Source organism: Buteo buteo, chromosome 2, assembly GCF_964188355.1.
Source record: "Buteo buteo chromosome 2, bButBut1.hap1.1, whole genome shotgun sequence".
In the NCBI taxonomy this organism is placed as follows: Eukaryota; Metazoa; Chordata; class Aves; order Accipitriformes; family Accipitridae; genus Buteo; species Buteo buteo.
Genome location: NC_134172.1, coordinates 20424033 through 20446245, shown reverse-complemented (window position 1 = coordinate 20446245; position 22213 = coordinate 20424033). Strand labels below are relative to the sequence as shown.

General features: G+C 37.1%; 1 protein-coding gene across 1 annotated transcript in view; it reads left to right on the top strand.

Moving 5' to 3' along the window:
• ARMC3 (armadillo repeat containing 3) overlaps positions 1-22213 on the top strand; it is a 51729-nt gene that overhangs the window by 26208 nt on the left and 3308 nt on the right. The window contains exons 10-15 of the mRNA XM_075022464.1: positions 8459-8708; positions 9895-10031; positions 13382-13550; positions 14444-14544; positions 15638-15730; positions 20982-21179. Of these exons, the coding sequence (XP_074878565.1) occupies positions 8459-8708; positions 9895-10031; positions 13382-13550; positions 14444-14544; positions 15638-15730; positions 20982-21179 (948 nt within the window). The remainder of the gene's footprint in view (positions 1-8458; positions 8709-9894; positions 10032-13381; positions 13551-14443; positions 14545-15637; positions 15731-20981; positions 21180-22213) is intronic.

The window sequence follows — 22213 nt, the reverse complement described above, 5'->3', positions numbered from 1 at the left end:
AAATGTTTTATGGTAAATTTCTCCCTTGGTAGAAAAGCTGAATCAAGGCCTAATGCTGGGATGTCATTCAGAAATGGGTTTCCACTATGACTTTAACATCACATGAGATGACTGATGGACAACCCATGGACAGTACCCTAAATCATGCTCTGCTGTCAGACGCAAAATGTTTCACTCAGCCAGCTGTTGGTTTTCTCTCTTAGATTTGTGAATGTGTGGCTATATGGACTCAGGCACTGTAACTGCATTTTGTTGCCAGTACAGCTCTTCTTTCACAAAAAATGTTGTTACTCATTTTCCTGTTTGTTTGTTTTTAAACTCTGTTGCTTATCAGGGGTTTTACTGAAGACAGAGACCAATATAGAGCATTCATCTCTATCCAACACAAATCTCATGTCACAACATCCTAAAGTGCATGAGAACCTAAGTATATCCAAAATAGTTTCAGGCAGAAAACACAATACTTCTAAATTGGGGTAATGGTAACTATATAGATGTTCTACCCCTTATAGATATAGCAAAATCTTTTGGGCTGTTTGTACTCTCCTACCTTCAAAGCCTTGCAGTATGATCACTATTTACCTTAGTTGTGGAAGGCTGGAATTTCACTCGGAACGTGTGTGTTGTCACCTGTAACTTCCCATGGTAGATTTCTGTGACATCAGATGAAACTTTCTTCTTCCTGGATGGAGACTCCTAAGCCTGGGAGAGAAAACTGTATTTTATGTAGTGGCACAAGTACAATGATTTCTCTTGAGTGTGTATCCCTACAATGACATTCAGTGATATGCACTGAGGTGAATTATACTTTTTTTGGATTAAAAGTGTCAAGGTTTATTTTACATTTGAATAAACTTCAGACAAATGTATTGGTGCTTTTACATGCACATTGTCTTTGTAGCATATTTCTAAATTAAATGCAAATTATTTAAGTGTATGTTTTAACTTACTTGAGTATAGTGTGAAGTTATTTATTTGAAGTGTATGTAAGAGAATTGTGGGTTTATGGCTGATCATGCAAACTTAATTCTGTCCTGCTGTGAATTTAACCTGTGCACTGACTGTGCCATGTTATCTAATTGGACTCTCGTGCACACAAGGGGGTAAAAATAAGCTTTCACAAGTAACTTTAAACCTTTTGACTTGCAACCTCAGTAATTTTATCTTAACATAGTAGTATATGTGTACTTTCTTAGAGATTTAATTTGAAGAGAGAAAACTAAAAGCCTGAGTTTCTCCACTCTGAATCATCATAAGAGTTTGAGCATTTAGCAAGGTAAAACAGATTGCTGCCATTTGAGGTAAGTTCACAGTTGTCCAGAAAAGACTTACCCAAAAGTGAAAGATGGGATCAAGTTTCATAGTCTGAATTCTGTGTAGAGAGACTGACTTGGCACAGCTTTTTTGTCCTTCCTCGACTGATGCTTCCAAAGATGAAGAAGAGCCACTGTATCCTCAGTCCCTGTGTTCAGATGAGTTGTTGTGAGGGCCATGCTTTGGCTTTTTCTTTCCTTCCCTTACACCTCCATGAAGGCTGCTCTGGCAACTCCTGAATGTTCCCTGTTTTGCTTTTGTAACAATGCGGATTCCATTCCAACATTTGTGCAGAATTATTGATTTTTGCATGCACTACTTCTTGGATCAGAAAAAAGAGAAAGGGGCATAGTGTCTTTTTCATGATCTTATCCTGGCTGAAGCTACATGGGATCTTTAAGGGCCAAAAAAGGTTTCTGTGGCTGAATTTCAAGCCTCTCTCATAATAGTGGAAGTGTCAGAAATTCTTAATAAAGGTTGAAAATAATATTATAATTGAAAGGCTCAGATATCATGAATAGATAGTTCATTATCAATGCCCCTGTAATATTTTAAATTAGATATACTACAGTTTTAGAACTGAGATCTATGTAACTTTGTCAGATGAGTTCAATGACAGACTTTAGAAGATCTCTGTGTATTGCTAAATGACAGTCAGGTATTACAGTCTCTGCTAACTCAGACAGTTTAAGGTTTTATTGCTTCCAGACCATGAGGCTTATTAAGTTTTGGGTTTGTTGATGTTTTAACAACATAGTTGTCATTAAAAAAATAGGAATAGAGGGTTCAGTTCCTGAAATGAAAAATTAATATGGTTTGTTGATATGATCAATATTTTTATTGTAGCACAAAGGGGCCCCAAATTGTAGATCAGTCTCTTGTGCTAAATTCCCTTACTCAGAATAAATATACTAATATTAATTTCCCTTGTATAGTGAAGAAAACGGAAGTAATGTTAGTCTTTAAATAAAATACGAGTGACAATATACAACAGTCAATTGCTTTTGAAAATAATTAAATCACAAAGTGAAATTTTTAGTAAATGCAGAAGACATTTATTGGATGTGATTATTCTGATGCCATAACAAGGCAAATGAAGAATACTAATACATTTAAGGGATAAAAAGGAAGATATTTACTGAGGTTCTTCAAACTTCTAGCTATGATATTCTTTCTCAGTCAGAAATTACATAATAGAGATGGATCAAAAATGCCTTGTGTGAAAAAGAAGTCATGCGATTTAACACAGATAGAGTTGATTTTAAAAAATGTGTGTGTAATTAGATGCATAATTCTTATGCATAATTTACATGCAATTATGTATGAAAATGAGATATGCACAAGCATAAATGGCTAGCTAAGCACCTCACACACAATCACAGTAATTTTGCACAGAAATTAAACATGCAGTTGCAAATACATTTGGAAAATGAAGTCCATAAGGAGACCAATGGCCTTTGTGAGGAGGAAAAATCTGAATTTTTTCTGAGCAGAAATTGTGTTAAATCCTTAATCAGAAGCAGGGAAGTAAACAATATAGAAGTGAATAAAAATATAATTTAATATAAACCAGTTTATGTTCAGTTGTGGTAGAAGAAGCAAAACCAAACATACTTTACTATTTTTATGAAGTGTCAATCTGACTAATAAATTCAGCACAATCCAGAGTCAACAGTGGTGTGAAGCTGCACCACTGCTCTTCCCCTCTACCTCCCCTCCATGGGAGGTTGCTTGGGTTAGGGGTTTGGGGTGCAGTCTCAGTGGTTTCTGTCAGCTCTTTGAACACTGATAGTTGCTTTCTCCATTAGGCTAGATGGAGAAGCCTCCTTCTCTTCAGAAGGAAAAGCGAACCGGACCATTCCATATGCACTAAGTAAATAATCCGTTATCTTCCTTACCATCGTTAGGAGTCTTGGTTGGCGACCAGAGCTGTTATGCTTGATGTGAAGACATGGTTCTTGCCCCAGAGAGCTTACAGTCCTAAAAATAAAATAAAAAAATCCACAGAGTTTTGGTCCAATTTTTACTGATTATTGTTTTCACAACACTCTACCAATGTCTGAGCTTTCCTATTGCACCCCAGACAACTAATGCAGCAAAATATTCAGTTCGGTGAAACTCATATGCATCTTCAAAGTAACTGTTTAAAAAAAGTTTGCAATTGTGAGACTTTTGGTAATGATTTTATTGTCAACTTTTAATTTATTTTTGCAGTAAAAACAGTTAAGAAAACATTTGTTTTTCTCAAACTCTCAGCATTTATTCTTTGAGTCCCGAGTGATCTTTTAGATAATTTTCAAGAAAATCTCTTTGTAACTTGTCATTTAAAATTAATAATTTAAATTAAATATCTATTATCTGACCTTTTAATGTTTGCCTTTCCAATGACACTTGAGAAAAATATTTTAGCTATTCTTGAATACAGTAATTTGAATTCAGTTGTAATCAGAATTTTACTGTTTCACTACACGGCATGGTTAAGGTCATTAGGGTACTTGAACCATGTATACCCTGGTTAAGGTAGATGCCTAACCCTGTTAGGTTAGGCACTCTAATGATCATAACCATGTGCTTATAAATCACATCATTTGAATTATTTTAACTTTAATTTGAGCTGTGTAATTTCTACACCTATCTTGTCAGTTATTTCTTGTTTGTTTGTTTGTAATTCAGATAGTCAGCTTCCACTTTTCAAAAAAAATTCTGATATTGCAAATGCACCAACCTTTTTTTTTCCCCCTTGCATTGTCTTCTTTCCTTTTCCCTAATCGTTTCTCTCGATGATTAGGGAAGTTGATGTATTTTGAATCTTTACACAACATGGAGGAAAAAAGCTGTGGATTTATATGACTGACTCCTTTTCCACATCAAAAAGCGTATACTTTTTTTCAGCTAAACCAAGGGTCCGTTCTTCCTTGAGGGTGTAGTCCTGTAGTGGGAGCACTGATAAAGCGCGCCATCTCAGTAGGATGCGTCTGAAGCGCAGAGTGCGTTCTGGTGGCAGGGAGAGAGGCTAGTGCTGATCTATATTAGGCAAAGACAGTGCTGGTAAAAGCTTCTTCCTCTGACTTTTGTTTCCGTGTAATAAAAAAAACTACACAGTGCATATCTCTGCCCAAGACAGAAGGGAACGAGGACCTCCATACTTAGATCTTAATGTTGTAGTATTTCAGCACCTTAAAAACCTAAGCATATTCATTCTTTCAGCTCCCTTCTGAGGCCAGGCACTGCTGTCTCTTTAGCAGCTGGGGCTGCGTGGCCCAGGGTGACAGCGCTATTTCTGTGTTCTCCAGAGGGCTATGGGGTAGGAGTGAGTTGAACCATGGATTCCCCATTCTTCCTTCTACCCTCATAAGCTCTTCTGTATGCATCTCTATTACCAGGACACAGTGGTGCCCTCAGGTGTTCACACCCTCTTAAAATCTTATTCTCAAAGGTATTGGTTACCTTCAACTCTCATTACCTGCTGTTGTCATTTCTAACATGAATTCTTTTTGCCTTGTGATCCGTTGTGCTACTTGATTAAACTATACTCATGAAACTGTGATTCAAAATGAATCTGTGCAGAAGTAGAATGCAGGATTGAAATAAATATGTATGATCTTCTAAATCAGTGGTTCTCAACCTTTTTGAAGTTGAGTGGCACTTGAGAAGGTTGGCTGTGCTCTGTACCTCGCTGAGGTCAGCTCTGAACACACGAGGAGCTGTCACCTTGCTCTTTTGTTAAGTACTTGTGTACTTGCTGGCTTTATGGAAATTATAGTAAATCTGCTTATAATGTGATTGGCTACATCATTCAGTTCCGTGTATCATCCTGGAATCAGTCTGTTAGGGACTATATGTTTACTAGGATTTCCTGTGGGAGAATATATGTGTTATTGGGTGTAGTATAGGAATAGTAAGTCCTATACTTGCTGCAGAAGTATTGGATACTCTACACCTGTGAGATGCAGTGATGCATTTCATGAGTATTGGATCTGTTCCATAAATCCTGGAATTTCTGTGTATCCATTGTACAGGAAAAACTGTTTGATTTTGGTGGTGTTTTTTTCCTGGGTAATGTATGTGTGTATATACTGTGTAATGCTGTAAATCTGATAGCTTATGGACATGCCTTACTGTGCATGGGTGTGTGCATGTATGGTGAGTGTCTCCCACACTTTTAGCAGGTACATCATGTCATTGTTACACATGCTATGAATGTGATGTTTTCCAGTAAACCTGTGATACATGTGGTGTATAGCTGATTCTTACATGTGCAATAAACATGTCCAGGATTTCTTCATGTACAGCAGCCTGGGTAGAGCTATGGCACTCCTGAAGCTGGAAATCTGGATAAAATTTTCATGGGGAAGAGAAGACAATATTGACCAGAAAACCTAGAAATACAGTGGCCTTACCTGGGGAGGGACAAAAAAAAAACAACAAACAAAAACAACAACAACAAAAAAAAGAGAAACAAAACAAAAACAAAACACCCCCCCAAAAAAAAACCAAAACTACAAACCCAAACAAAACATTTTCAGCTCTTCTTTATCCGGTCAAGGAGGGAAGGGGAGGGAGGACACTCAAATAAGGGGAAATGCAGCTAATTGAAGACAGTCTGAAGAGTGCAGTGCAGGACATCTGAAAACATGGGATTCATTTCTGAACAGAGGCTGAAGTGCTTGCATTAAAATTACAGGTGCTCCAAGAGGATTAATTAGCCAACACCAAACTGGCCCTATATCTTTATGCTGCACCCAAGCTAATAACCCTACTCACCTTCAGTCCCTGGATTGCTGCCTTTTCCCTGGTTTTCGAAACTGAGAACTACTGCTTGCCTGCCAGCCTTCCTTACACCCATGTTCCAGCACTACTTGTGAGCTGCCATCACCTTGTAGCTGAGGCTGAGATCAGATTAACAAACCTGTTAGCCTCTGCTGATTCCTTCCAGGTATGCTCAGGAGTATCTGCACCCCCTCTCTGATAATCTGGTCTGGAGATACTTGCGCTAAGATGAGTTCACAGCAAGATCTACATCATGGTGCCCATGTAATAGGATTATGTGTATGGCACAGGTTGGCGTGTATTCTGCTTTTTATCCTGTTTGCATAAGAGTGTGACTATCAGCATTCCTGAGGTTTTTTTGTTTTTATCAATGCCTTGGCAGTCTTTGATAGCATAACTGTTTCTTGTATATGTAATACTTCTAAGCTTGTGTTTATTTTGCAACTGTGAAAATTACCAAAAGACTAGTTAGATTTTGGTAAGACACCGTTACAGTAAAAAGTAAGATTTTCACATCCAGATTTCTCTTATTAATGTGTTGACAGAAATTTAGCAAAACTTATAAAACATGTACACTCTTCTGTTGTTGAAGTGCTTAGATATGCTTGTATAGAGGTGAGAGAGTTTGTTATGTTTTTGATATAGACAAAGTGTACTAAAAGAGGGTATAAAAAGCAGTTGCAAGGAAAATTCAAACTGCCATCTGCGCACTTCCATTGCTAACAATATTGCCAACTTTTGTTTAATAAATGGATGAGCCAAATGTAAATTACAAAGAGCAGACAGTAAATTGGACATATGCCTCAAATAATTTGATCAAATTTTATATACAAACTCAGAAGGAAGACAATTCAATTTTTATAGTGTGCTGGTTTATAATGACATTGGAAAAAATACCACTGAAACAAATATAAGATGATATAGACAAAGAAATAAGTTCCTGTTGTTTAGTAGAAAGCAAAGTTTTGGCAAGAAGGTCAACAAAAATCTTAAGTTACGGAATATCTTATGACATTTGAAGAATGTAAACTACATTTGTATCAGTAGTCTCTTTTGCCTATGGCAAAGAAACCAAAGAATACATGATAAGGTGGTAACCCAGAAATATAATGCCTTTTCAGATTTGTTAGAGCTTGGTAGTTTCCCCGCAGCCAGGCCAGGTTCTGTCTTCAAGGTCTGCATCAGTTGTAGCAAGAGTTTACTGTCATTATAAACCATGTCACCAGCTGCTTTCAAATACATTCTTTACCACAGATATTAAATAGAAAGTTGACTTTTTTTTTCCTTTTAAAAGGCACTATCCCAGTAAGTGCCAGAAGCAGTGGTAAGATGAAACACTCATAGACCAGTTCCTTCTGCTGTGACTGAGATGTTGGCCCATGTGACTATTAGTTTTGCAGCACATCAGATTTAAGTCATTTGCAAATGTGTCCGCTAATAGTGCAGCTGCCTGCACCTTCTGCTGTCTCCTGCCTGAAGTTGTTATTTCCTTAGTAGTGCTTCTTCAACTATTTTTTTTATTGGCTGTGCTCTAACCTAAATCTAGGAAATTATCCTTAAAAAAATCCCAACAATCTTCCCCAATTTCATTTGCAAACAGGTTGTTTTGCACATCTAGCTTAGAACTTGGCCACACCAGTGTTTGTCCCAGCACTGCTGAGTGGCAGCACCCTTCAGCCATGGCTGCAGTATTGTCTGGGAGCGGAAGGAATAGCTAAACTGGATCTGGTGCTGATAGACTAATTGTTGTGGAACCACAGTCATAGCCAGCCCTGAACTCTGTGCTGATGTGTCTGTTGTACTCCTGCCTGTCTAAATAAGCTTGTATAAAGCCAGCTCAATAGCTTCTACATTGCACTGAACTGCACCATGTATACCTACTCTGTCAGAATGGCAGAAACTTGGTGTACTATGTTTATGCCACCTAGGTATCTGATCACAGAAATTTACGGATACAGCACAACGAATAACAACATGATATTTCATGCACTATAATCCTCATTAGAAGTAGTGCTAGAATGATTATGAGGAGACGTAATACAAGTCTGCAGAGGCATTTGCCTGGAACTAAAGATACATAAATTCTGCATCTTTGAAAAGATGCAGGATTTAATTCACTTGTTCAAAACCTCAGAAATAATACATGTCCTAATAAGTTAAAGAATCCAGAAGTTTGTGACTTGGTTTGTCTGCTTAGGTTGTGCTTCTTGAACTTAACACCATGAGTCATACATAAATGACATATATGCATATATATGTATATATACATAAAATCTTGAAATGCAATGCTAATTTAGTTGTTAAATACAGCATGCGAGAAGAAAAAATGGTCCTAAACTAACAAAAATTTTTTTCTTCTTCTTCATTTTGCTAGTGCTGTTGCTGAGGCTGAAGGAATTGAGCCATTAGTAAATACCTTGAATGCTCAGAGAGATGGAGCCATTGCTAATGCTGCTACAGTGCTAACAAATCTGGCCACGCAAGAGCCATTCCGCATAGATATCCAGAGCTGTGGTATTATGAGTGTGCTTGTAAAATCATTGCGCTCGACCAGCAGCCAAGTGCAAAGCAAAGCAGCATTTGCTGTGGCTGCGTTTGGTTGTGATGCTGATGCAAGAACTGAGGTAAAACCACTCTTCGAGGTTGTGGTTATTTATAACATTTCTAGAGCCTGAGGTTGGTGTTATACTTACCTAGAATCTTTGTATTTTGTGTCTGTCCTAAAAGTCCGGGGCTTTCTAGATAGTAACTACTTTTCCACTTTCATAATAGACTTGTTCAGCTGAATTTAGCTGAGTTTGTAATGAGAACTTGGAAAGGGTCTTCTTTAATTTGTATTTTTACTGCTCTATTTGCTTGCACCAAGTTTAATGTTTTACAGCTTTCCAGTGCCTTCATTGAGCTTTAACCAGGGTTATATCTTAATCCCCATGTTTATGAGCATTAAACATTAAGGTTTCTTTCAGCTGCAACTGTCAGCTGAACTTTGAAGATGAGAAGTTCTGTCCTTGTCCTCTTTACTCTCCCTCAGTGTTGTTCTGTTGCCCACTTTCAAGGCCTGAACAGCAACGCCTGACCTTGATTAATAAGATACTGGATATGCATAGAGTAAATGTAACTCGGACAAAACTCAAAATATATTTAATCCCTTGATCAGTGGCATCCACCAAGTTGAACTTTTCGCTGCTTATCAATGGTCATACTATTTTCTTTTCATAAATAAGGATGATGCTATGTGCATTCATAGATCATAAGCTGGGGTTTTCTCATGGGCCAAGGCTGTTAATTAGGACATGAATAAGGGGCATAGATAATTAGTCTACCTCTTTCAGTGTCCTTAAAATGTCTTTCTCTTCAAAAATCTAAATGAGCAATATTTCTTCCAGCGTGTATAGGAAAGATACTGTAGCACACAAGAGAATAGGATGTTAATAAGATTGTCATACATACAATACAATACAAATTCAGATATATTGTGATGTAAATTAGTTGCTAGGAGGCAACAGAACGTAGAAAAAGCTGTGTAACTCTCCCTGGCAGTCTTGGGTTGCACAGTCTCTCCAGTTTCCACACCGCAATCTAGTAACTGAAAAGCATGGCAGAGCCAGAAGGAATGTGTGCCTTGTACCACTCTGGAACTTGCTTCAGCTCCAGCCTATGCAGAGTTCACAGAAGCACAGAATCCCCATAAATGGCCTTCTGTCAAGCCCAGCAGAGCTTGTCTACAAGTCTTGAATGTTTCGGAAGGTGAATTTCACAGGCTGGAATAGATGAAATATGTAAGTGGCAATGTCTTCATTTTTTTTATAGTTAAGAAATGCAGGTGGACTGGGACCACTCGTTGAATTACTGTATTCTAAGGATGAAGAAGTCAGAAGAAATGCCTGTTGGGCTGTTATGGTCTGTGCAAGTGATGAACTAACCGCTGTTGAACTATGCAGGCTACGGTGAGTAGAAATAGCATCAAGGGGCAGAGGGAAGATTTTGATGTGAGAACTCTATTAAGTCGATCTTTACATATTTAGAGAAGAATAACAAAGTTAAGTTACACTTTTTGGTAAGCAGAAAATACTTTTGCACCACAGATGTTACAGATGAAATTGTATTGATTTTAAGTAACAGAAGTCTTAAGGAAAAATGTAAGCCTGAAGAGACAACTGTCTGGAATTATAAAAATATTTATTGTTTCTGTGACTGAATTAGGCTTTATATTGAAGGTGTGCTTATATCAGTAAAAATTAGGGACTACAGTTCCCCATACATATGAAACTGAAATTAAGGTTTCAGGCTAAGTTCAATATACAGTAAATTGTACTTATTACACACAGGCTAAATTTGATTTACAAGCTCTGGTTAACTGCGGTGTGCTGAAGTGTCATGTCAAAGAGACTCTATTTTATTCCTTCTTAGAAACTCCAAGTTCCATATATTAATATCTGAATTACAAAAGCTGTTTTAGGTTGTAAGAGTTATGACACAGGGCTCCTTATACAGGGTGATTCTTCTAGTTATTATTAAATTAAAATATATGTAATTGCTCTGCTCCCTCTGCTGGACACTTCTCTGATTACTGACCTCAAAGGTGATGTTATCCATCTGCCAGACTGAATCAGATACACTGACATTATTTGTGCTTGTTCAGTGTAAATACCAATTCTGAGGGGGGGTCACAACTTTCCGAGGTAACTTGTTCCAGTGCTGGAGTATCCTTACAATTAGAAGGGGTTTCTGAGTTCTGAATATCCCTTACAGCAAATCAATCCAACTACATGTGGTCCTACTTTCAGTGGGGTTGAATAACCACCTTTTTATAGCAATTTGAGTTTAACTTACTGAATTTTCTCATGTTCTGCATCCCTTGCTCAGTTTTCTTTTCATGACAAAGTAAGAATGTTAAACTCCTTTTTGTTTTGAAATCTTGTATCATTTTGTCACACATCTCTGAATTTCTCTCATTTATTTATGCCATTTTGAAGTGCTGTCTCCCAGCCTGCATGAGATACTTCAGCTGAGGTCATACCACCACCAAATAAAGAATTATTTTCTATATCTTGTATATAGCACTCTTCTTATTTAATCCCTTCTTTGTGACAGTATTGGAGTAGGACTCTAATTTATGTGTCCTTCCGGTTTGACAGCATATTATTGATAATAATACATTAAGCATAGTTTTTCAACCAGTCAGGCACTACTTCATGTTGTTTTCATGTAGATTATATTTCCCTGACTTGCTCCTGAGTATTCAAGTAAGAATATGTGAAAAGACTTATTAAAGTCAAAACACATCTCAAAGTCAACTCATATCTCGCATCTGCTTCTTCTGCCTCTATATTAAGTCAGTTACCCTATCACAGAAAGGATTAGATTGGCTTTACATGATTTATTCTTGACAAATACATAATGGCTATTTCTTATCTCTTGTTGCTTGCAAACTGATTGTTCAGTAATTTGATATGGTGTTCTTTGGACACTGAAATTTCGCTGAATTATCTCTATTATAATTTCTTTGTTCTTGGTTTTTCAAATCTAGATACTATCTTTGCCCTTCTCCACATTCCTGGCACCTAGCCCATCCTCCTGAATTTTCAAATACAATTATAAATAGTTCAGAGGTTGCTTTTTGCCAATTCATAGAGTAGTACGAGGTAAGTGTCCTCAGTGACTGCTAAGTTTGTCTCCTCAAGCTTATTCTAGACATGTTAAGCCTACTGTTTCTACCTCCTTGTTAATATTACTGCCAGGCATCTGCTTGCAGCCTTTTTATGAAAACTGAAGCAAAAAAGGCATCATACACTTCAGTCTTTTCTGTGCCATCTGTTACGAGTTTTCTTCCCACATTGAGTAATAGGCCTACATTTTCCTCTCTGACTTGTAGCATATGAAACATTATTTTTGTTTCAGTCCCTGAATAGTTGTGTCTCATTTTGCCTGTGGGTCTTTTGGGTTTGTCCCTTACTTTTTCTTTTCTGTTGGAAGTGTCAGTGTTTCCATTTCTGTGTGAGTCCTTTTTTTTTTTGGTTTTCGGGTCTTCACAGAATTTTTGGTGCAGCCGTATTTGTCCGTTTTTGGCTTGTCTTTCCTCCATATGAAGGTAATGTGCCATTGTGCCTGTAATGTCATCTGTTGTAGACATTGCTGTACACATTAGCCTTTCCTTATTCATTTTCCCCTTTAAAATTCTTAGCTGCATTACTTGCTGGTTACCTGACTTTTTTGCAGTATGCTGTATGACAAATAGCCTGTACTGCTCTTCCACTATTTTCTCCCATTGCCCTCTTCTAAAGAAAATAGAAGGTTGTCATTTGCCTTGCCTGAAAAACTTGTTCTCTGGAATTCATCTGATGTACCTTCAGAAGTCTGCATTGTAAATGTCCACAGCTGAGGCTCCCTGTGTAGTTCACAGAGAGAAATGGGCAGTCTAAATGTGGAGTTCATTATATATATATATATATATATATAAAAAAAATTGTTCCTTACGATGTGAAGAATGCCTGCATGTGTGTATAGACACACACAGATATAAATTTGAATATGTACACACACACACATCGCCCTCTTTTTTCCTGTTTTTTTTCATTCCTAAACAGTCCCAAAACTGCAGTACACTATGTTCTCCTGATTCAGCTTCCTTTATCTTTGTAGCAAGCTTTTCCTAAGTTTTGCTGGTCAGAAGTTATCAGTATGTGGGTTTCAGCACCAGAAACGCCTTAAGAAATAAATTCCTGTCCTCCCATGTCCCCACATGACTGTTTGTACCTCCCTGCTGCAAAAATCCTGCCATCCTGGTGCTGCTGACACAACTGCTTGTGTTCCCATGCTCATCCATGTGTAGCAAATATCTGCCAACTGTGCCTCCCCCAAACGAAGTAACAGTCCTAAGCCAGAGGGATTCACACATTGCATAATACACAACTGGAATCTGCAAACTGTGTTGCAAGTTGGGGAGAAAGAGAGGTTCCCTGAACTGTATCATATGGTCAGCTGTGAACGTTATTCCTTTTATTCTACTTTTACATCCTTCTTTTCTGAAGTTCTCTGTGGTGCCTAACATCATTCCAATAAAAGGTTGTGGCATCCTGTCTGCATTTCCTTATGTAACAATTTAACTGCCTAAAGGAATTGCTTTTGCTTTTGAGCACTGCAAGGCATTTTCCCCCCCAGAGAAAGAACTTCGTGCATCACAGCACTTGGAAATTAATCTGGCTTGGCCTTGGTAATGCTGAAAACTAACTCTGAACTGTATAATAACAATTAATAAGTATTTAATGATGAATTAGCCTTTGTATTTGTTTAACAGTGCTTTAGACATCCTAGAAGAAATTAATCTATCAACAGGGCGCAAAAATAACTTTAGTGAAGCTGCTCTGGAAAAGCTACTTGATAACAATCTTTCCCAAAAGTACAGCCAGATGGGATATTTATCATCAAGTAATATCATAACTGATGGATTCTATGATTATGGTCAGGTAAGCTACTTTAAATAAATTCCTTTACTTAGAAAGAGTAAAATTTTCTTCTTGATTTAGAAAAAGTAAGAGTCCTATAGCAAAAGCCAGAATCTGGCTACGTAAAATACTTTGTTTTCTTGTCCTGAAGTTTCCCAGCTCTTATACTAATTTCTTTTGATTACCTTTCTTCATGGATGAAATCTCATCATCTTCATACTATCCCCCAGTTTCAATCTTCCCAATCCTGTGTAAGCTGTGCAGACCTAGTTCCTTTCCAGATTCTTTCTCAGACCTTAGTTCTCCTGGTCTCTTTCCCTGCAATATACTTAATACTAACCTGACACTGAATGACCTATGGACTTTTTGTTTGTTTATTTTTACATAAAGAAGTAAATAGTTCATATTTTCACCTTGGTCATGACCCTTTATCTCACAAAGCAGTGTTTATATATAAAGAATGACTCCAGTATCACTTGTTAGTGTTGTGTTCAGTTTAAATATGAGAACGACTTTTCAAATGCCCAGATGAATTAGCAATACCAGTCTTACTGAAAATCAGTGAAATACCTGCTCCTAAAGCACTTGGTTGCTTTTGAAAATTCAATCATATACTGTAAAGCCTTCAGAAGCAGGAACATTTCCTTATTCTAGAACTGTTTGGACTGACATAGTAATAATAACTACAAGTTAAGTTATTTATAAACAATCTTTTCTAAGAAAATTGCTTAAGAAAATGCAAATTAAGAAGGAAACAATTTCACATATTTTGAATGGTTTTCTAAGTTCTTATGTAAGTCTTCCATTAAAGATTAGAAATTTTAAATTACTCTTTAGATATCTTTTAAATATATTTTTTCTCTTCATCTGTAACTGAACAGAACACCTTATCTTTTATGCTAATTTTCTTGTAGATAAAACCTGGAGTGAAATTTTTATCTTTGGAGGAACTGAGTATGCAAGAGCTTACTGACCGTCGGGCTGTAATCTTCATTAATGCCAAACCACAGGAAGAGTGAGTCATGTTTGATCTACTAGCATTTATTGCAATAGCTCATCTTTTCCATCATTTCCACTGTTTCCAGTACAAACTACATAGTATAGATATATATACACACATATAAAATAGGGAGATCTATTTTAGTCCCAGCACAGTGCTTCATGTCCAAGAAGGCAAGAGATTTATATTTTATAAAATAAGAATTGGAAAAATAACTTCTTTTCCCTCTAGACAGAACAGATTTTTTCAGTTGAGTCACTTTTTTTAACTTAGCCATTAAGAGTCATTCATTTAACACCCTTTGATTCCTGATGGTAGGACACCCAGTGTTTTATTAGTTATAACAAAGCTTGTCATCTGCCATAATAATTATGTCATCTAAGCTGAATGTCAACATGTGACAATGAAATCTATGATTTGATGATCTTCTTGTACAGACAAATGCATGGAATTTTAAGCACAACATCCCAGAGGCAGGACAAAGTCCAGCATCAAGCTTTCAGGCTTGATAAGAACCTGTGTCCATTTCTTCTCTGTTTAAGTTGAAGCCAGCCTAACAAATCTTCTTAGATTTGAATGCAGGAAGTTGGTATTGGGCTTGTTTAACTGGGAGTCATTTCCTGTAAACAGTGTCACAGATCAAAGAATGCTCTACCAATACTTTGCAAGTCCAAAACCTTCTTCTCTGTCAACACATCACATATTTGGTTTACAGTATCGTTAGCTTCCCTTTTAAGCTTGTATATGACACCATAAAGATGTCTGAGAATATCTATGACAAATTAAACTTCCATGCTCTTTGTTGATCCCTAGAGTTGTCATTAACTATCAGGTTTTCTTTCTTTGACTTTGATACAGCTTCTTGCCTTTGTGCCTTGGCAGCAGTCTTACTCCCCAGTTACTTTTGTGTCCATCGTTTGGTATTCCATACTTCATTTTTGATCCCTGAATCAATATCCAGTTTATTAGTGGTTATGTTATTTCTTCCACTTATATCTTTCCTATGAATATATTTACTGTCCTTTAGAATCAGAACTCCATTTTCATAGCTTAGCATGCAAATACTAACTCTGCAAATAACATACAAAAATATCTTGTTCCATTTCAGTCTTGCAGTAGAGGAGAAGGCACAAGATTCATCTTATGAACAGACTATGTTGTCACCTTCTATTTCAAGAAAAGGCAGTAGAGAAAAAGCAAGGTATGGTTTTAAGATTTACTAGTTGTCAATGTTCTGTTATTGCTCTAACATTAGAAATAGAATTCTAATTGAAAATAGTGATAGACAGTTTCCTAACAGAGTACAAATGCTCAAAACAATGTTAAATATGTTTTTGGAGACTTTCTTTCACCTCCTATTAGCGGTAATCTTCCTTTGTCTATCTTAGTAATTATATTATTCATCCTCCCTCCCCATGCTGTATTTGAACATCTCCTGTTTATTTGGCTGGTTTTCCTTTCAATATTCCTTGGAGGCAGTGAAATGCTGTTATTTTACAGCTTGACAACCAAGACACAGGGAAATTAGGGTAGAAGTTTTTTCTCAGTTTAGAACCTAGACCCACGAAAAGTTCCTACACTGCCTACATGCATCCTTATTTCTAGATTAAATTTCTTCTGGTGAAATTCCATAGATGACTAAAAGCTAAGAAGTGTGTGCTCAGAACTGTCCCAGTTTTGACAGCAACAAGCCTAAAAATGCCTTGCTCTTGCAATGTTCCCTCTGGTCCATACAATACACTAGGTATAGTGCTGTAGTCCTTTCTGTGGAACTGATCTGATGGGCATGTCTGCTCATACCAAATAGGTCAGAACCTCTAACCTCGTAGAGGGAAATTAATTTTGTTCTTTTACAGAAAGAGGATTTGAGCCTGTCCCTCCCACCTGCAGATAGCTGATCACAAGATATTTGGTGTTTAACAGTCTCTTTCTGGTTTGTTGTAGCTGTTCACTAATGATGAGGCGTAATGAACAGAGCTTTCTACTTCAGTTGTTAGGGCACTTATCTGAGAGAGCAGAGACCAAAGTTCTAGTCCTTGTCTTGACGACTTTTAATATAAAATACTTGACCCTTAATTTGTTCCTGTGGAAGAAAACTGAACCATGGTCTCCCAACTGTGCTTCATGTAAAACAGCAGCACAATCAGGACCACAACAGTGCCTTTCAGAGAAGGCAGGTATACATGCCTAATTCCAGGGGAATGTTCAGGATTCCAAAACCAGTCCAAATAGAGCCTCCTTGCCGTCAGTGGGATGGTATCTTGTCCTTGATAGGAATGTGTTGTAACCTACAACTCTCCTTGGCTTTTCTGTTAGCTAACTTAGTGAGCTGACCATTTATCATGCTGGTTTCTGTGGGTCCCAGTCCTGACTTCCTAATTTTCCTTGGTTTATGGTATAGGGAGGCTTGACCATGCTTCACAGCTGTGAATTGTAGTCAGTGGTGGGCATTACAAAATGCTAAGCGCTGCAGGGTTGGAAAAAAAAGGAGAGATGGCGTGTCTGTTGTAGGAACTGAAGTACTATGTTTGCAATTTTTAGCTTGGAGCTCATCCATGAACTGTGATATGCTACTGTCTGTACAGGCATTTTATTGATAGAGATAATGGTTGATTTCTTAGACTGCTTATATATTTCTGTGTGTGTATGTATCTCTGCTTGAGAGATGAAATCTGCATTAATAAAGTCAAGAGAAAATTGGAACCTGCTTTGTGATCTCAATAGTTCAATGGTATCTCCAATGGAGGAAAAGCAGGAGTTATCTGGACAACGGTGTTCACTCAGCAAAAGCGGCTCTAGAGAAAAAGGCTTAAGGTATTATACTTTGAGTTATATGTGTATCAGTTTGTTTAGAACTGACATGCAAATTGGCGACCAATAACAGCTACTAAAGGTGAGCGGTTGAGGTTCTGACAAATCAGGACCCAAATTGTGAGATTAATCTATCCAAAAATTATTTACATTTGACTAATTATTTGGACTACAAGCACTTCTGGAATTTAGTTTAAATCATGTCATAGCAGATACCTGAAATGGATCATATGAATTGCATTGTGGAAGGTTCCCAATTCAGGATGCAAAAGAGTACATATTGCATCTTGAGTGTCTTGCCAGCCCTGTTCCAGCTTCTGCTCATTTAGCAGGTCCTCCTGACGCCCAGCATGCTCTGGTCATGACCCACCATGCAGATGCCAGTGTACTCAAAGGGAGCAGGAGGCAAGGGGAGATATTAAGCCCCAGTTATGTTTGCTCTGCACCAGTGGGGGATCCTTCATCCCAGAAGATGCTCTACAGTTATAGACCATTTTGCATAGTCTCAAGCAGCCGTGCAGAGCTTAGAGACCTGTTCTGACAAGACACTATGTTTGTTTATTACAGTGTGAGAAGAGGATACCTTGGATAGTTGCTTTTTAATGTAATTTGTGTCAATTACATGGTAAATGACTGCTCTGTTAGCAACCATAACTCTTTCAGAAAGCAAAAGATTTTCTTTAGGAAAAAACAAATACCTGGCTCATTTTCCCATAGTAAACTTGCAGGGATACAAAGACTTCTTTCTTCAAGTATGAAGTAATTGCTTTTGAATGTCATGATCAAGTTGTATGATTTATAACCCCATTGTCATTCATTTTGAATCCATAATTCATACATCATTATTATTATTAATTTGTGAGATATATGGGAGTTACTTGAAGGTCAGTAGCTGACTCCAACTCTCAAACATGCTTAGAATTTTTCCTACATATTTTTTTCCTTTGATCATATGTTTCTGTTCATCATTATTTTGCAAAGTACTACTGAACACAGTTTAAAGCCATTGTTTTGAAAAAGTGATACTACTTTATATAAACCATAGTTGAAAGCTAAGAGAAAGGGCAGTTGTAATTGTCTGCTGGAAGTGTTTGAATTAGATGTAGAGGAAGTGCCTAGTTGATAGTTTGACATATATTTGCATAGACAGATAGCAACATTTTTGATCAAACAGTTGCATATCTGATATGCACATTGACTGGGCTAAAAGAAGATATTTAATGTAGACTCATAAATGTGCATTTATTCCATGCTATGTTCCAGCACAGCATTTAAGGAAATACTTTCCAATGCTCATTTATTCCTTTTCTGAAGACAGCCAAGGCATTAAGCTATGCAAAAAAAAGGAAATAAAATAGGTGTCATGGCTGTCTTTTGGAGGTAGGATGTCGTATTGGCTGCTGCCTTCTTCACACTGACTCTCTGGTGACCCATTGGACTTTTGTACTGAAGTTGCAACAGCAATCAGAAACAGCTTTGAGAGTATTTACTGCCATGAGTTCTCCTTTGTAATACTCCTCTCTATTCACAGCAAGTAATCTCACGAGTAGTAAGACAGCTTTGGGAAAGCGGAGTGATTTTTTTTCTGATGCCATCATTTCCACTGGTAAATAAAATGGGGATAAAAAAGGAGGACAGGAAAAAGATAGCAGATAGATGGTTACTGGTTATTTTATAGCACTGAGCTGTAAGACAGCACCTCCACAGTTCCTTATGAGATAAGTATTAGGCAGACATGATGAACTGAGGAGTTGAGGAGTAAGGTGGAGACAGGTGTGGAAGACAACCTTAAAGCAGCCATTCCACCAAGGAACAGAACACTGTCATACCCGAGAGAAATAAACAGCAGCAAAAAAACCAAGCAGGTCACTGTTCAAACCCATGCCTCTCAAGTGTTTTCTTCCTGGAAACGGGAAAGGAGAATAAGCGTGATTCAAGACTCATTTGAGTAGATAGGAATAGGGAACAAATCCTCCTGCTGTAGCGCTGTAATTTAGCTGTGCACTTCTCACAGGGAAAAGAAAGTGCTGGGAGGATAAAAGGAAAGAGCAGGGGACAAAGAGAGAAAATGGTCAAGAAACAAGAATTACTCCATTTGTAGAAGTTGTTGTTTTGAAAACCTGCTAAGTGAGACACCAGAGAGGTGGGAAAAATTCAGGTTTTTTAAAACCAGGTTCTTAACCATAATGTATAAGTGTATAAATGGAGAAGTAGGTAGCTGTTTAATCTAGCATTATAAGGCACCCTGGCTATAGTTAGATAGAGTCAAATTAGATAAAGAAAACTGTTTGTCTGCTTTTTTCAAGTATAAGTGTAATTAATAACCAGAACATTTATTTAAGAGGGTGGTGAATTTTCTATAATTTTAAGATTAAATCTTAATTGGTTATCCTTCTAAAATAATGTACTTTATGAAACCTATGAAAAGGGCTTTTTCTGAATGTGGTAAATCTCAATAGGTAAAAGAAAAGTTTGCCAAGTATTCTGAAGACAAATTGCTTGAATTAGACTACTGATAATGGTATATGCCCTTCTGCTTTGTCCAATGCCTTCTGTCTTAAGAGTGCTGTTCATTGTAAAAATTTTCAGAATAATTTGAAGAGCATACAATAATGATAGTGTGCCCTGGAGCCATGTACTCTAGTGGTCCTTTATTTCTTTTTTTTTCCTTCCAAGAATGCCAGAAGTATTATGGATTTTAAAAAATAAGCCAGAACTGTTAAACAAAGGAAAGAAATGTTGTCATATTTCACAGTAGCATTATTCAGGACCTATGCTGAAAAAAGATATAATGCTTACAAAACCCAAGTTCCATGTGTTCCCACAAATGAAAATCCTTAACTGATTGTATAGATCTTAATGATACCTCTGGTAAGATACTGATCTTATAATATTTTATAATAACTTATGAAATGCACAGTATTCAATCTAAGCAGAACAAGCATTTCATTTATACTTCTGCCAGGTGCTTATGATGCCTGTTCAGGATCACAGTCATTTTTCAAATGCTAAGCATTAGTGAAATACGCAGCATGTACAATGAAAAAAATAAGCAAAACCACAGACTTATAAAATCTTCATCTGACAAGCCATGTTGTGGTTTGCATAATACTTAAAGTACAAGGGCTTGCAACTACAGAGACTACCACTTGGCATGTCCTGTCAAGATTTCAGCCATGCTCTTGATACCATTTGTTCCTTTATTTGAAGTCCAGATTTCTATCAAGTAAAAACTCATTGGAGTTCATGATTTTTAGTTCATATCCATATGGAACCAAACCATAACTGTCTAAAAATGTTTCCTATATGTACATAGGTAAGTGTCTTCTCCCCTAGATAATCCATATATGGGAAAGGCGTATCAGAGCCATAGACAAAAATAAAATGAGAATTTACACCAATATTAATACGGAGCTAGTGACACTTGGTTCCTAACCATCTCCTGAGGGCGTGTTCCACAAGTGTTCTATACAGCTTTGTAGATTTTGGAGTATTCATTATCCAGAGAAAAGATTTCTCCTACCTTCCCCCTACCCCCAAATCAATTAGTCTAAAATGTTCTGTTGGAGAACTACTGTATTTGAATTTGGACTTTAGAGATTACAGTATTCTAAATAAGTGTATATTGTTTTCTATGTAAGAAAAGGGAAAGGGAAAAAAGAAGAGGAAAAATCCAAAGAAGTTACTCAGATTACATCTAAAGTCCAGGATGAAATACATCTAGAAAATTTACATTGGCTACCACCACCTGACTTCATTTTACTGGATTACATTAATGATGTTTCCAAAACAATTCTACCACTAACTACTACCCGGGAACAAGTTGTGGCTCTTGCACAGTGAGTACCAAATTATATTTCCATAAATATGCAAATAAGTTGAATTGGTAAAATAACCATTTTCTCATCTAAGGACAACTTTTCCAAACTTGTTATTTTTCCCATTCTTAATTGGAATCCAAATCAGCTTTGGTCCAGAATTTTGACATAATTTTAGATTTTAAGCTTCTTGTTTCTAATTTTGTTGTAATTACTTTGAGGATTTTTTTTTAATAAAATATCACTTGCAACAAAAGGGTATAAAGTTCTCATTTTGAAAATACTCATATGGACAATTTCAGTTTTTTTCACATTTTGTATATCTGTACTGATCCTTTCCAATGAACACATCAGGTGCATATGGCATCTATATCATCAAGGAGCAGGAGAGACCCAGGTGCTGCAGAGCGTAAATGCACGAGCTAAAACCCTAACCTAATAGTTGAGACTGTTGCAACTTAACACGTATCATGTCTGTTCTTTCTCTTATGATCTTTCTTGCCTAGTTGGTTTGGAAACCCCTCAGGACAGAAATTCTTGTATTTTGTTCTCCTACAGAGCCAAAAGCATGAGACATTTTTCTAATGTAGTTTTCAGGTGCTACTTTAATTAATATCCTGATGATTTAATAGTGCCAGAATATTGCAATGGTGCGTGTACAGACTGTTGTTATCAATGTGTGATTCATTAGCTACACTGACTATTCAGCCTGGGCACCAATCACTGTCGTCTCCAAGCGGTGGGTCTGCTTTCATCTTCTCCTTAATTTAACCTTTCCTATCTTAGCAGTTTCCTGGCTACCTCCTGAATCTGGAGAGTTTGGCATCAGATCCCACTGAGTCTCACAAAATTTGTTTCTTCTACTAACTCTCATTTTTAATGAAGTGGTCTAATGTGATGTGCGGAATGACTTTTCTGTTGATTGCAAAATTTGACAGGACAGATACTCATCCTTAACTATCCGGCTGTGTATAAATCATGCTGCCTTCCTCAAGGTGGAATCCATAAAATGCTCTTTCAAATCCACTCTTCAAACACACCAGTGAAATACTTAC